Raw genomic sequence first — 14,471 nt, 5'->3', positions numbered from 1 at the left:
GATATTTTCCTTCAGTTGTCTTATGGTTGTTGGATTTGATTGGTAAACCACAGTTTTTAGATAGCCCTACAAGAAAAAGTCACATGGACTTAGGTCTGGTGACCTGGGTGGCCACGGGATGGTGCCGTTTCGGGATATGTGCTTTTCAGGAAATAACTGCCGCACTGAATTCATTGACACATTAGCAGTATGAGCCGTAGCAAATCTTGAATAATCTGAATTTAGTATGGATGGAGCTTAACCTTTTTTCACATAATGACCTGAAAAACGATTTAGGAATTCCCAATATCGACGAACGTGTGCGAAGTGATAAACGAGGATTTTCAATTACAGAATTCATAACAAGTTTAATGTTTTCTATCGTGGATACTGATGGTGCTGGTCCCGGCCTAGGGTTATTAATGACTGAACCTGTAGCCCTAAACCTTGCTAGCCACGACTCTATCAAATTTATCGAAGGTCCATCTCTTAAACGATGAATTTGATAATGGTTATTAAACCGACGGCGTGTTTTCGCCAGCGAAATCACCCGAAAAGTATGCCTCAATAGCATAAGCGCGATGCTCTCCGCTCCACTGCTCCATGGCGACTAAAAAATCCGCAGAACTCACGCGCTGAATGACACCCCCCGCGTCCCCCTAGCACGTCGCGTTTTAAAACTAGAAGCGTTCAAACATTGAAATCTGCTGCTGGACACCCTGTACTTTATGGAGTAACATAATTTTTTAAAGGTAATCTAGATGTTGGATCTGTTAAAAATTACTTTTCACTTTATTTTACTACTATACTATTATACTCTATTTGCAAATTATACAAGGTTCACGCTATACCAATAAATTAAAGGTATATATTAATAAAATTGGTTGCATTTTGTTATGATTCACTTCAATAATTGACAAGATGGAATTTAATTAACAGTTGTATTCTATAAACGTAAACACCAAAAAGATACTAGATACAAAATCACACAACTAGAACACAAAATCAAGTTTAAACAACTACCTAAAAAATGTATGTAGAGATTGTCTAATCTAAAAATGAACGCCCCTCCACTGTGTTTACGATCACATTCAAAGTACGTGTATAGACGCAATACACACAAATTGGTCTGCCTCATTGGTCGTTCAGTCCTCCAGTCCTGTCCATGCCCGAACGACAGGACCAGTTGGCCAACTAGTGCATAAATGACGCGATGCACGACAGAACGGACGTGTCATTCCGTACAAAGCGCGCTCTCCCCGCCATACAATGCTAGGCACCTGAACTGATTGCCCGATTAGTTGACAAATGAGTGCGCGAAAGTCAAAGTTTGCAGTAGAATCGCCGCGCGCACACATATAAAAGTGGTTCAATAATTATTTGTCCTCACACATTGAAACAATTAAGTTTAGTGGAGGGGCGTTCATTTTTAGATTAGACAATCTCTACCTGCAAATTAGATCTGTATATTCCTTGTTTTTGAAGTGAAACTTCTTTATCATGTTGGACAAAAATTTAGTGTAACATTTTTGCGTTACGCCGTACGCGTGACATTTTTGCGTTACGCCGTACGCGTGACATTTTTGCGTTACGCCATACTCGTGACATTTTTGGTCATAAAGAAGTTTCACTTCTTACGTGTGTACGCATACATTTTTTTTTGTTTTTGAGTCACATAAACTTTTTTTTACCTCCATCGGCAACGGATCATATCGCAGTTCAGCAGCTCTTGGCGGGTCCGCGAGCCGCGCCCACTCCCAGCGCACGCCGCGCCCGCCCGGCGACTGCACGCTGTAGCACGAACGACGCACGCGGCATTCTGATACTCCTACATGTGTTTAAGAGATTATTTTATGAGGTTGTAATCGTCTGTAGCTGTTTTAATTTGACCATGCAAAAATTGTTTATGAGGGTATTTTGTTGCAATCATTTTAAACACTTTTAATCCGTTTCATTTTATAATTCAGACAATCATTGTCAATAAATATGTGCCTATTAAAAGTTAGCAATGTCCGCTCTACACACAAAACAAATGAAAATCTTAAATGTTTTGAATTTTTGAAGTGCAACTTCTATATCGGGGTTGGAAAAAAATTTAGTGTAACATTTTTTCGTTACGCGTGACATTTTTCCGTTACGCGCCATCTTTTTCTTATCCCTACCACGCGTGATTCGACGTATTTCTGTAAAGTTGCTTAAAGTAAATTATTTTTCGAAAATTAAGGTCATAAAGAAGTTTCACTTCTTACGTGTGTACACTAGTACACGCACACATTTTTTTATTTTCCATGACACATAGGAATTATGGAAATATTATATTTTAAATTCAGGAAGTAACAGGCACTTTTGGTACACTCATTCAATTGTGAATAACTTTATCAGTCAACCTTGACAATAGCATTGAATTGATAACATAACTTGTGGCACATTTAAACAGCCAACTAATAAAAAAACATACCCGACGTCTCCGAGCACTGTGTCAATGTGCGCAAGTTCACGTAATGTCCCTTGAGCGCCGGTTCAGCATCAGCCAGTACCACCCTCGTCAGTTTCTTAGCATGTGCTCGCTCTAGTGTCCTCGCTACACCAGGGGAGTGCGGCAGCCACTGGCCTTCATGCTGCCACTCCCACACAACCACGCAGTGCACGGAAGACATCACCGGTGCATTGTCTGTAATAGAATTATTAATGGAGTTTATATGGACGAAAATTGCCGTGAAATAGGTCTTATGATAATAATATGTGATGCGTCAATTATCATTTTTGTACAACGGTGCATTTACATTTTACATCAAACGAGCATATGCTTATTCTAACCCCACTATGTAATATTCTAACTTTTAAATGTAAAATTTTCTAACTGGACCCTTAGAGCGTATACGCACTATGCGGGTAGCCGCATTGCGGGTAGCCGTCCGGCTGACCGCAAGCACAATTATGTACGTAATATTCATTTCTATGCGCACTGTGCGGTCTGCGGTAGCCGCATCGCAGTGCGCATAGAAATGAATATTACGTACATAATTGTGCTTGCGGTCAGCCGGACGGCTACCCGCAATGCGGCTACCCGCATAGTGCGTATACGCTCTTAGTGTGTTCAAACAAACAAACTCTTCATCTTTGTAATATCAGTATAAAAAAGTGCCATGTCCCCTAGTGGGGTAAGGGGCAGATGCATTATACATCTGTTTTACTGATCGATTTTCTTTAGGGACAAGTAGGTGATCAGCCTTCTGTGTCCTACCAGACCGAGACATTTTTTTTCGTCATCTCCACCGGGAATCGAACCCAGGACCCCTCGGTGCTACGCTCACGCGTCAACCACTGTACCAAAGAGGCGGCATAATATCAGTATAGATAGTATAAATTATTACAAACTAGATTTCCGCCCGCGGCTTCACCCGCGTTTGCAAAGGAAAACCCGCATAGTTCCTGTTCCCGTGGGATTTCCGGGATAAAAACTATCCTATGTGTTAATCCAAGTTACCCTCTATATGTGTGCTAAATTTCATTGTAATCGGTTCAGTAGTTTTTACGTGAAAGAGTAACAAACATCCATACATCCTTACAAACTTTCGCCTTTATAATATATATTACAAATATTACAAATTATTTCAATTAAATATTCCCATGTGACGTATAAAAGATAATCTCATTAAACAGGAAGTAGATTTTGATAAGAAAATTATATTTAATGTACAAATTATTTATGTATTTCATAAAAATATTATCTTCATTATAGAGGAATTTATTTCAGCTCAATGCTTGAATCCATACTAATTACTAATATTATAAATGCGAAAGTAACTCTGTCTGTCTGTCTGTTACTCAATCACGCCTAAACTACTGAACCAATTTGCATGAAATTTGGTAGGGAGATATTTTGATACCCGAGAAAGGACATAGGCTACCTTTTATTGCGAAATATGTACCACGGGCGAAGCCGGGGCGGACCTCTAGTTTATTATAAAGTCTTCATTTCAATTTCTTGCGAAAAAATATTTAATCACCTGATTTACAAAAAATGATATATTTTAAGCTTAGAAAACATATAAGTCTATTTGTTTCTAAGCTTATATAAACTGAGGTAGAAGCGGCATGCATGTACAAACTTGTTCCATCTGAAGTCAGCTAATTAGCCAGGTTGCATTTAGTAGGTTATTTTGCTTACTCTTTTTGGCTAATGGTTTAGATGTATATACTATCTTTATCTCACTACAGAGTATGTGAATGTATATGTTACTATGTTTGTGTGTGTGTGTAGAATGTAGATATTTCTTTATGTCCTTAAAGTTTTTATTTATTTAGATAACGCGGGATGGCTTTAACTGCCAGTTTGTTGGCATAAACTGCTTCTATGTCAGTTTATGTATTCTAAGATTTTAAGTAGTCAATTAAAAGCTATGCCACTTTTATTTAAACTATGTGGATTACTAAAAATAAAGTTTTGTAAAATTCAAACACAATATTAATCATTAAAATATAGAAGGAACGGTTCAATACTAGGTAGTGATGTCAATATGATTAGATTCAAACATACAACATGCTAGGAGAATCATCATAGCATTATATGTACTAATAAAAGTACTCCATTCTCATATTTAGTCTTAGCGTTTTCTCGAAATGATGAGCAGTTTTAACGAGTTGAATATAGTTAACTAAATATAATGCTTGATGATTTGATTGTATTGTACCAATAAAGATTTCGATTCCAGAAACTAATAAACAACAATTAACTTGTTGTCACTTACCATCTTGTAAAAATTAAACTGTGAACTTATTCCTTATGGCTTTCAAGGAGGGTTTGGAGTTTTGGCTGGAGGCTTTCAAAATAACTTTTAATCATTGATATGCCTTTTCATCGAAGTTCTTTTTACTTACTTTAACTTACTGGTGAACGAATAAACAAACAAATTCACAGAAAATAGCGTCGATTCCATCATAAACTGACAACACAACTGACAAGTGACAATTAGGATTTTTGAGTTATGATCACAGATTAAAAACGTAAATATGTATAAGGATTTTACAATGATTTATTCAAGGCTTAACTATGGGCACAGAATACATAATAGTAGCTTAACGCTACAGAACGGACACTCTCCGCCTCCCGCCAAAATTAAACACTCACCCCGCACGATCACACTATAAATGCTATAAATACGCTATAAATGCTATATGCACGCTATAAATGCTATATGCACGCTATAAATATCAAATTGACATAAAGAGTTCTCGTGAAGAGCTTACTATAGAAATGATCCTATGAAGTAAGGAATTGACATAAAGTAATTTTATTATTTTGGATTTGTGTTGTGATTATCGATTTTCGTAGAAAATGGTTAAATATTGTGCCGTTTACGCATGAATTTCATCAGAAAAACGCGAATTTCTTTACGCTAGTCACAATAATTGATGTGCGAACCCTAAAGCACACCCCGGACACTCCATACAAAATTATCGTTTTAACAGTCACACTGTAGAGACTGCAAATGTGTGTGTTAACGCTTTATGGTTGGCACATTTGTGACTAGCGTAAAAAAAAATTCGCGTTTTTCTGATGAAATACATCCGTAAACAGCACAATATCTAACCATTTTCTACGAAAAACGATAATCACAAATCCAAAAATAATAAAATTACTTTAAGTCAATTTGATTTATGTTGTCAATCTTCGCTTCGTTGCGTATCGTCCTTGCAGAAAAATGTGGCCCATTTTAATCACGATCGCGCGGGGTGAGGTAAGTGTTTAATTTTGGCGGGAGGCGGAGAGTGTCCGTTCTGTAGCGTTTAGCTACTATTATGTATTCTGTGCCTAAAGCGTAAATACACACATTTGCACTCTCTACAGTGTGACTGTCAAAACTCAAAAACTGTGGTTATATCACACCCCGAACACTCCATAAAATTACCGTTTTGACAGTCACACTGTAGAGACTGCAAATGTGTGTGTTTAATTTTGGTGGGAGGCGGAGAGTGTCCGTTCTGTAGCGTTTAGCTACTATTATGTATTCTGTGGTTATATGCTAATGTTTGACAGTTGTTACCTCTGTGGTTGTAACTAGTCTGTAGTCACTGGTAACTATTATAATATAATCTGTGCTAAAAACAATTTCAACTTGACGGCTGACGCCGCTGATTAATTGTGTCTTATAAATTTTAATTACATTCATTTCAATAATAATTTTTAATTATAACCCATTATTGTTTGTTCCTACTGTCCATATCTTTTAAATAAACATAAATAATTGTGGTATATCTTGAAATTCGCAAAAATGCCGAGTGAGTATAAACGTGATCTTACGTCAAAAACTTAAATTTATGTACATTACGATTTATAAGCAAAATGTTTAGGGAAATTACTTATCATTAGAATGTACACACCTACCTGTAATAGACAAGACAATAAAGGAAAATCTTGTATTTCCGTTTTGATGATGCCCAGTCTCCATTTTTCTATTGAGGGTAATGTGAAGTGAAGTTCCTTTCTGTTGTTCATTGTTTTATATAAAATAAATTATTTTGATTTACAGAAAAAGCTACAAAACTGGCGCAACAATGGCCTAGCCAGGTATTTATTGTTTCTCCTTCCTCTTATGTATTAATTATTTGTTATTTTTTATAAATTAATTTTTATTTTATGTTCAGTGTAGGGCAGAACCTTCCGTGCTGGCCCATCCGAGTCATCAGTCACCCTTCAACTGTATAGTTGCTCTGGCATTTAAATTTAATGCAAGATAAAGTAATGCAATTTAACTGTATTTATGCAGGCTATGTAAGATTTCATTATAGAGCTCAATAATGAGTAAGTTGTGCAAAGTAAATAAAATTAACCATTCATTACTAATAAGTGTACTTGAGGGAAATAATCTTTAAATCTGATATGTCTAATCTGAGACATTTTTATTTCCATTAAATATAAATAAAAATTTTGACAAAAAATATGGATTTCAAAGTAACACCACTATCGCTACTACTTATGAATATAAATGCACAGACACTGATCTCTTGCAGGGTGACAGTCGACAGGGGACTAATTTTGTACATAAGATAATTAAATGATGTTTCTTATGTCCTTAAGAGGTCCTTAATTAGTTTAAGCTGCGCCAGTTTCTAGGGTGTGATAGCTCACTGGTATTGTAACATTGTATCACACCAAATACCCTGAAGACTAGACAAAAACCGCCATTTAAGTAACTAATTTGTCATGAAATGACGTGGATGGTTGCAGAATAAAGTGTAGCAACCAGAGTTGAATTATGAGAACAGTTATGGTTGCTCTGATTCTCAAATACTATGATGCCTTTGATGGCAGATTTACTCCATGTTTCAATGCAAAATGTGAATTTATAATAATTGATAAAAGAGCATTTTACAAGTGAAGTTGGTACAATATCAATGAGTATGTGACATTCTAGAATCATGGTTAATGGTTCGTGCATCAACCCTGATAGACAATAGCCAGTCCGTATTCATTCATCGTCTCCCACATTATTATATATTCTCACAAAATGTGCCTTTTTATTTCAATATATTCCCTAGAAAAGCCTAGAAAGTATATCTAATTATACATACCCTTTGCCAAAAATTATGTTTTCCCATAGCAATTTTTATATTGTCTTATTTTGGCTTCTTCAATGTTGCCACATAATGGCATTCTCCCGAGACCCCTAGAGTATAGACTGTAACCCCTTGTCTAATCTGTGGTTTGATGCACTTGACCAATGGCTGACTGACGCCAGTTCGTCTCGTACGGTGTGCAGAACTCGCAGCCATCGGAGCAGTATGAGCCGGAGGACCCTGTGAGTATCATTTGTTTATTTATTTTTGAAGTGAAACTTCTTTATCGGGGTTGGACAAAAACTTATTGTAACATACACACACACTCACACACACATACTCTCACACACACACACACTCATTATGTTATGTTTTTTATTAATATTATTGTTACTAGTTTATAGTCTATTCTTGAGAATGATATTATGTTGTAATCCTTATTGGCTATTTGTTCAGTTAATCAGCAAAATAGTGGTCTTGTTAAATGTAAAGCTGTTGGATTACCAAATAAATAAATAAATAAATAAAACATTTTTGCGTTACGCCGTACGCGTGACATTTTGGCGTTACGCCGTACGCGTGACATTTTTGCGTTACGCCATACTCGTGACATTTTTAAGGTCATAAAGAAGTTTCACTTCTTACGTGTGTACTCTAGTACACGTATACATTTCTTTTTTATTTATACAGGGTGTCCCACCATTGGTATACTAAGCGCGAAGGGACGTGTAGTTTTGCATAGTACACTGATCACGTAAAAAATACATAAACAACAAAATTACATCAAAAAATTTTTGATAAATTTTTCCTGAAAATCCATGTTTTCTTCTCTAGCTTCGCGCAGCCGTCATATACCGCTTCTCTAATGTGAGCTTTTTGTCTATGAAAACATAATCTTAAACGATAGCTCACGTGCTAGTGGCAAAAATGGGCGGGCTGCTTCTTAGGGGTGTACACATAGAGTTTTAAGAATTCATCTATTTGGAAAAAAAATGCGTCTGGAATTTTTTAAGTAATTTTTACGTACTCAGCGTAGGCAAAACTATAACCTCCTTTGAGCTTAGTATACCAACAGTGGGACACCCTGTATACAAACACTAGCTGCGCTTCGCGGTTTCACCCGCGTGGCTCCGCTCCTGTTAGTCTAAGTGTAATGATATATAGCGGATATCTAACACCGAAAGAATTTTTCAAATCGGACCAGTAGTTCCCGAGATTAGCGTGTTCAAACAAACAAACTTTATAGCTTTATAATATTAGTATAGATAACCATTAACACAGGTTATCCCAATTTGATAGAGGTATAAGAAATTATCTACTATTTATTGAACAATATACATTCCGTGATAGAAGCAGATTAACTTTCATAGTTTTATTTTTTATAATGGGTCTACACACTGGATGATAAAGTAGAATTATTTCATAAAATGTATGGCATCAAAAATTTACATAGCCAGTAATAAGTAATAACTTGCGACAAGTTTTTTATATGCCATTTCAGCTACAGCATTACTGAGGTAAAATGTTGTTTTAAAGTGATATTTCTACTCTCCCTGTCTTATTACAAAACATGTTTTAGCGTTAAACCATGCAAAGGTAAATAGATAATGTTAAATTTAAACCTCTGTACTAAAGTTCAATCATGACTATGTTAAATTTTGTAATCCATACTAATATTATAAATGCGAAAGTAACTCTGTCTGTCTGTCTGTTACTCAATCACGCCTAAACTACTGAACCAATTTTAATGAAATTTTGTATGGAGATATTTTGATACCCGAGAAAGGACATTATTGCGAAATATGTACCACGGGCGAAGCGGGGGCGGACCTCTAGTAGTATATAACTTGTGTAACCATTTGATGATCTAAACAAGCATTTTAATATAATTTTGTTTGAAAGACGGGGCACAATGATAGTCTTGAAGAACCAGACCAAGAGATGAACAATGTGTCAGAACAAAAGCCATCCTGGATGAAGAAACTGCAAGGAGGTAAATGTCAACATTTCTCTACAATATTTCAGAAAACAACTTTTTACTTGTTTTCTCGAATATTAAAATGATATTATCTTATTTTCGAACTACTATTCTAGAACAATGAATTATGACTGTTATTTAGTTATGAAATTTATAAAATTAACAATTCGGTTGCAGTTATAAGGCAAATGTTCAATGTATGTAGATAGATAATGGTTGCATTGGTTACAAACACATTCAGTCTTACTTATTTTATAGATCTGGTTACTTTTTTTGGAAGTGCTTTTGTGAATTCACATAGATCTTGTACTTATTCTGTGGAGGAAATTAGAATTTTCCATCATATAAAAAATATGTTCTAAAATCAATTTCATTCCTAGTTCTGAATAAAATCTATACGTTCCACTGACACATTCTTATTGTTTTCTTTAGTATCATGGCTATTTATTGCCGCAAAAAAAAACAACATGAACTTTCACCATTTCTTACAATATTCGCTATCCAACTGCATACATATAACCTGTTTTGAACTTGAACCATTTGATTCCATTTTGCCCAACAATTTTCGTAGGACTGGGTCTATCACACCCAACCTTTCGCTCGCCGATTCATATTGTAATTAATGCATAATTTTTGTTATTCTCATATTATTTACTAGTTTCATTTATTGTGAAAATAAACGAACCAAATTATAACCATTATTTTTCCAGTTAAAAGGCTCTCGAACAAGGAGCGTCGTCGTCGTCAAAACCAGAACTTGCGGAAGCTTCTTACGCCCAAGAGCGCCCTGATGGTGCTTAATGAGATCATGCCGGGGGAACAGCCGGTAGGTAGAATTATTTTATTGCCAGTGCTTTTAAAAAAAATATCTTGAGGTTCTTGTAATATATTAAATAATTAATTATGTATGTGTACATGTAGTTTTCAACAATTACACACACTTTTTCGGTTTTGTGAGAAAAAGTTTGTTGAATGAATTTTAAGATTTTAACATTAATTATTCTATGAAACCAAAAAAATAACGATACCTTTTTTTTGCGGATAATAGCGAAGCTATTACATTACTGCCACGAAATAGTTTTAAATTTAAATTAATTTTTTATACAGCACTTCTTGGGCAGTATTTCACGAAATTTTAATAGGCGACTGTTTATTGTACGTCAATATTTTTAAATCTGCAGGTGTTCAAAGTGGAGCCGGTGCTAGACAAGCAGTTCTACAAGTCGACGGACACGTGCTTCTGCGCTGAAGTCACCGTGGAGGGCAAGACCTTCAAGGGGTGCGGTGAGTTGTTGACAGGCGAAATTTTCAGAGATTATATTGTATTTTTGTTGCCGCTATAAAACAGACAATAAATTGTTGGGGTAAGGAAATATTGTCGCAGTTATTAATTGAACTTCTTTAAGCGCGTTGAGATTAAATTTTAATGTTGCGTCATGGCAATACCGCCACGCCATGGAATAAGGCGACGAATGACGATTTTGATATCTTTGAATCATGTCAAAAAAGTTTCACTTCTAACACGTGTGCTCGGCACATACGCTCTTTTTTTGTTTGCATTGCAGTTCGTTCTTTAGCTTCTTTATACGGAAACCTTAGCGTTGCGAGTCTGAGTCGCACTTGATATTTTTTTAAGTATTTTTTTCTGATTTGAATTTGATCGATTTTTATTTAATATTTTGAATAATTATTTTGTGTGTAGGCGAGACGAAAGCGAACGCCCGTCACGCAGCCGCAGAGCTGGCCATCCGCGAGCTCATCATCAGCCGCCTCGGCCGCCTGCAGGACGCCGCCACTGCTACTGCCGCCACTGAGCAGACGGGTATATACTTCCCACTAAAATTATCATTTACTAGCTGTGCCCCGCGGCTTTGCCCGCTTTATCTTGAAGACGCGGTTGGCGCAGTGGTAAAGTAACTGCCTACTGAGCCGACGGTCCCGGGTTCGATCCCCAGTCAGGGCAAATATTTGTGTGATGAACTCAATTATTTGTTCTTGGGTCTGGGTGTTATTATCTATATATGTATTTATTATACAGGGTGTCCCACTATTGGTATACTAAGCGCGAAGGAACTTGTAGTTTTGCATACACTGATCACGTAAAAAATACTTTAAAAAAAAATTACGTCCAAAATTTTTTGCTAAATTTTTCCTGAAAATCCATGTTTTCTTCTCTAGCTTCGCGCAGCCGGCATATACCGCTTCTCTTATATGAGCATTTTATCTATGAAAACATAATCTTAAACGATAGCTCACGTGCTGGTGGCAAAGTTGGGCGGCTCGCTTGTTATGGGTGTACACATAGAGTTTTAAGAATTCATCTATTTGAAAAAAAAATGCGTCTGGAATTTTTTAATTATTTTTTACGTACTCAGCGTATGCAAAACTATAACCTCCTTTGAGCTTAGTATACCAACAGTGGGACACCCTGTATATTATATTTATCGTCGCCTAGTACCCACAACACAAGCCTTAATTGAGCTTACTGTGGGACTAGGTCGATTTGTGTAATAATGTCCTATAATATTTATTTATTCATTTATTTATTTATCTAAAATGTAAATTATATACTAAAACCTTTCTTTTCAATCACTCAATCTATCTATTAAAAAAAAGCGCATGAAAATCTATTGCGTAGTTATAAAGATTAAAGCATACATAGGGACAGAGAAAGCGACTTTGTTTTATACTATGTAGTGATGGTGAGGATCTATGGATGTTTGTTGTGCTCTGTGACGTAAATTCTACCGAACCGATTACAATGAAATTTGGTATGTACGTAGCTGAAGACCCAGAATAAGACATAGGCTACTTTTTATGCCGGAAATCCCACAGGAACGGGAACTATGCGGGTTTTTATTTTAAAACGAGGGTGGAGCCGCGAGCGGAAATCTGGTTGTGTAAAATTGTGCCAGATTGTGTCACATTGTGCTACATTCTATTCGCCTCATAATTCAATAGCCGCGAAATTAGGTTAGGTTAGGCACGCATGTTGATGCCAGGCCGCTTTAATTATCTATTCTTTAAATTTGTTGGAATATTTTAATGCTATAACACTAAAAATGACAAAAATTTTGCTAGGCACAGGTGAAGAAACAATGGAGTGCACGGAAGAGGAGCCGATGCCGATGATCCAGCTGGCGTCGTTTGCGCTGCACAAGCTGTTCAGCGAGTGGGAGGGCACCGGCCTCAGGGTGCCGCACTTCAGGCCCAATGCGACTTCGGTGAGATTTCATACTCGATACAATAAATATAAATAAATTAATAAACTCATTTATTGTCAATATCACATCACATGACAGAGATACACATACTAGATTATTTTTTGATGCAATTACTGTGTGGCTGGGTCTATAATACCCATGTGGGTCGAAAAAACAAACAACAATATGCAGTGTTTTTCTATTTATTCCACTGATGTGTACAAATATTTAAAAATTTTAATAATCTTAATGTATTCTATGTCTGTAACATAACCTATTTTTAATTTAATAGTTACTTGTTTCGACTTAATTGGCTTTGTATTCGAAAAATAATTTTCAAAATCGGTTTATTACATCCAGAGATACCCGTACTATCTTCCGAACGTTAAATCTTCAAAAAGTTTCTATAGATTTTGTATATCATGTATTTATTTATGCTATGCTATGCCGCTTTGTCTAAAACATAATAAATTATATACCTTCCTCTTGAATCATTCTATCTATTAAAAAAACCGCATCAAAATCCGTTGGGTAGTTTTAAAGATTTAAGCATATATAGGGACATAGAAAGCGACTTTGTTAATTTGTTTTATACTATAGTGATAGTCTTATTTTGTATTCCAGGTATCATCCGAACCCGAGGCCACATCGCCCATCGGCAAACCGCCCAAAGTGCCGAAACAGCGCACAGAGATCCCAGCCAACGCGGGTTCCATGCACCCATGCATGTTGCTGACGTATATGCGCCCGCGCACACTGTACCGTATACTCGCGTGCACGGGCGATAGACCGCAGAACTATGAATACAAGATGGCGATCGATGTGGATGGCGCTACTTTTGTGGGCACGGGTGAGTGGTGCTGGGTGTAAAATACCCTGGGTGGATTTTGACTAGAAACTAAATAATTTGCAAAGAGGTTGTTATTATGTCAGTTCGCATAGATATAATTTAAAGTAATTATTTATCACAACTACATAAATATGGTAAACCTGAATTTGATATTTTTGGTTTTATGACATATTATATATAACGCTATATAAATATAAATTTATATGATAATCCTTTTAAAAACTATGTCACGCTGAAAATTGACTTAAACACATCATATTACTCCAAAAGCTGACAAAAATATAATAAAAAATAATGTAAGAAAATATTGACTTTGACGATTTTTTTTTTACTTTTCAGGTAGAAACAAGAAAGAGGCGAGAAAGCAAGCCGCCATCGCCGCGTGCAATTCGCTTTTTGGAGTCACTTTTGATCAGTAGATGATAAATATTATTTAAAATAAGTTTTATTATAATTAGATTAATTAAAAATCTAAGTTCATTTTTTTCGTGATACGAAGCATAATTGAAATGTCGCCTCGCTTATTGACAAGGGTCAATATGATGAAGTATAAGAATAATAAAGAATTTCAGATGAAATTGTGTTTTATTTTACGCTAAATGTCTTTTCAACCAGCTAATTTATCAATTCTGAATCAGGTATTCCTGGAACTCGTCATTCATTAATTATCTTAGAGGAGAACACATGATTACTGAAACGTCATATCATAGTTGAAAAATGGCATTTCAATATTGTATTAGTAGCCTTCCGCGCGCCTTTGCCCTCTTTGTAGAAATCAAATTAACAAATATAATACTAAAACCTTCAAGTACAACTCTATTACATCATAAACACACACACATATCACGAACACGCGTACTGCGTTTTTCTATTATTTTTTGTTAATTGTATTAACTTCCAT

The 14,471-nt window shown here is 35.9% G+C and overlaps 2 protein-coding genes across 3 annotated transcripts in view; one reads left to right on the top strand and one right to left on the bottom strand.

Annotated features, from left to right (window-relative positions):
* dx (deltex E3 ubiquitin ligase) overlaps positions 1–4,897 on the bottom strand; it is a 30,250-nt gene extending 25,353 nt beyond the window's left edge. Inside the window, exons 1-3 of the mRNA XM_090108639.1 lie at positions 4,731–4,897; positions 2,438–2,650; positions 1,671–1,807 (exon numbers count right to left, since the gene is read on the bottom strand). Of these exons, the coding sequence (XP_089964765.1) occupies positions 1,671–1,807; positions 2,438–2,636 (336 nt within the window). The 5' untranslated portion in view covers positions 2,637–2,650; positions 4,731–4,897. The remainder of the gene's footprint in view (positions 1–1,670; positions 1,808–2,437; positions 2,651–4,730) is intronic.
* A 1,215-nt stretch (positions 4,898–6,112) lies between these two features.
* On the top strand, positions 6,113–14,148 carry LOC149903691 (inactive double-stranded RNA-specific editase B2-like). 2 transcript variants are annotated; one of them, XM_090108638.1, is made up of 10 exons: positions 6,113–6,261; positions 6,513–6,550; positions 7,743–7,781; positions 9,442–9,532; positions 10,228–10,343; positions 10,699–10,801; positions 11,220–11,339; positions 12,599–12,741; positions 13,345–13,570; positions 13,910–14,148. In XM_090108638.1, the coding sequence occupies exons 1-10, from the start codon at positions 6,255–6,257 to the stop codon at positions 13,987–13,989; spliced, it is 963 nt and encodes a 320-aa protein (XP_089964764.1). In that variant the 5' UTR covers positions 6,113–6,254; the 3' UTR covers positions 13,990–14,148. The 2 variants fall into 2 exon arrangements, with proteins under 2 accessions (XP_089964764.1, XP_089964763.1); XM_090108637.1 differs by having other exon boundaries at positions 7,722–7,781.
* Positions 14,149–14,471: the final 323 nt, after the last annotated feature.

The sequence above is a fragment of the Colias eurytheme genome, chromosome 13 (assembly GCF_061535395.1).
Source record: "Colias eurytheme isolate Ceu_HAF_F1 chromosome 13, ilColEury1 Martin Lab GWU primary, whole genome shotgun sequence".
Classification (NCBI taxonomy): Eukaryota; Metazoa; Arthropoda; class Insecta; order Lepidoptera; family Pieridae; genus Colias; species Colias eurytheme.
This window is presented reverse-complemented; position numbering and strand designations above follow the sequence as displayed.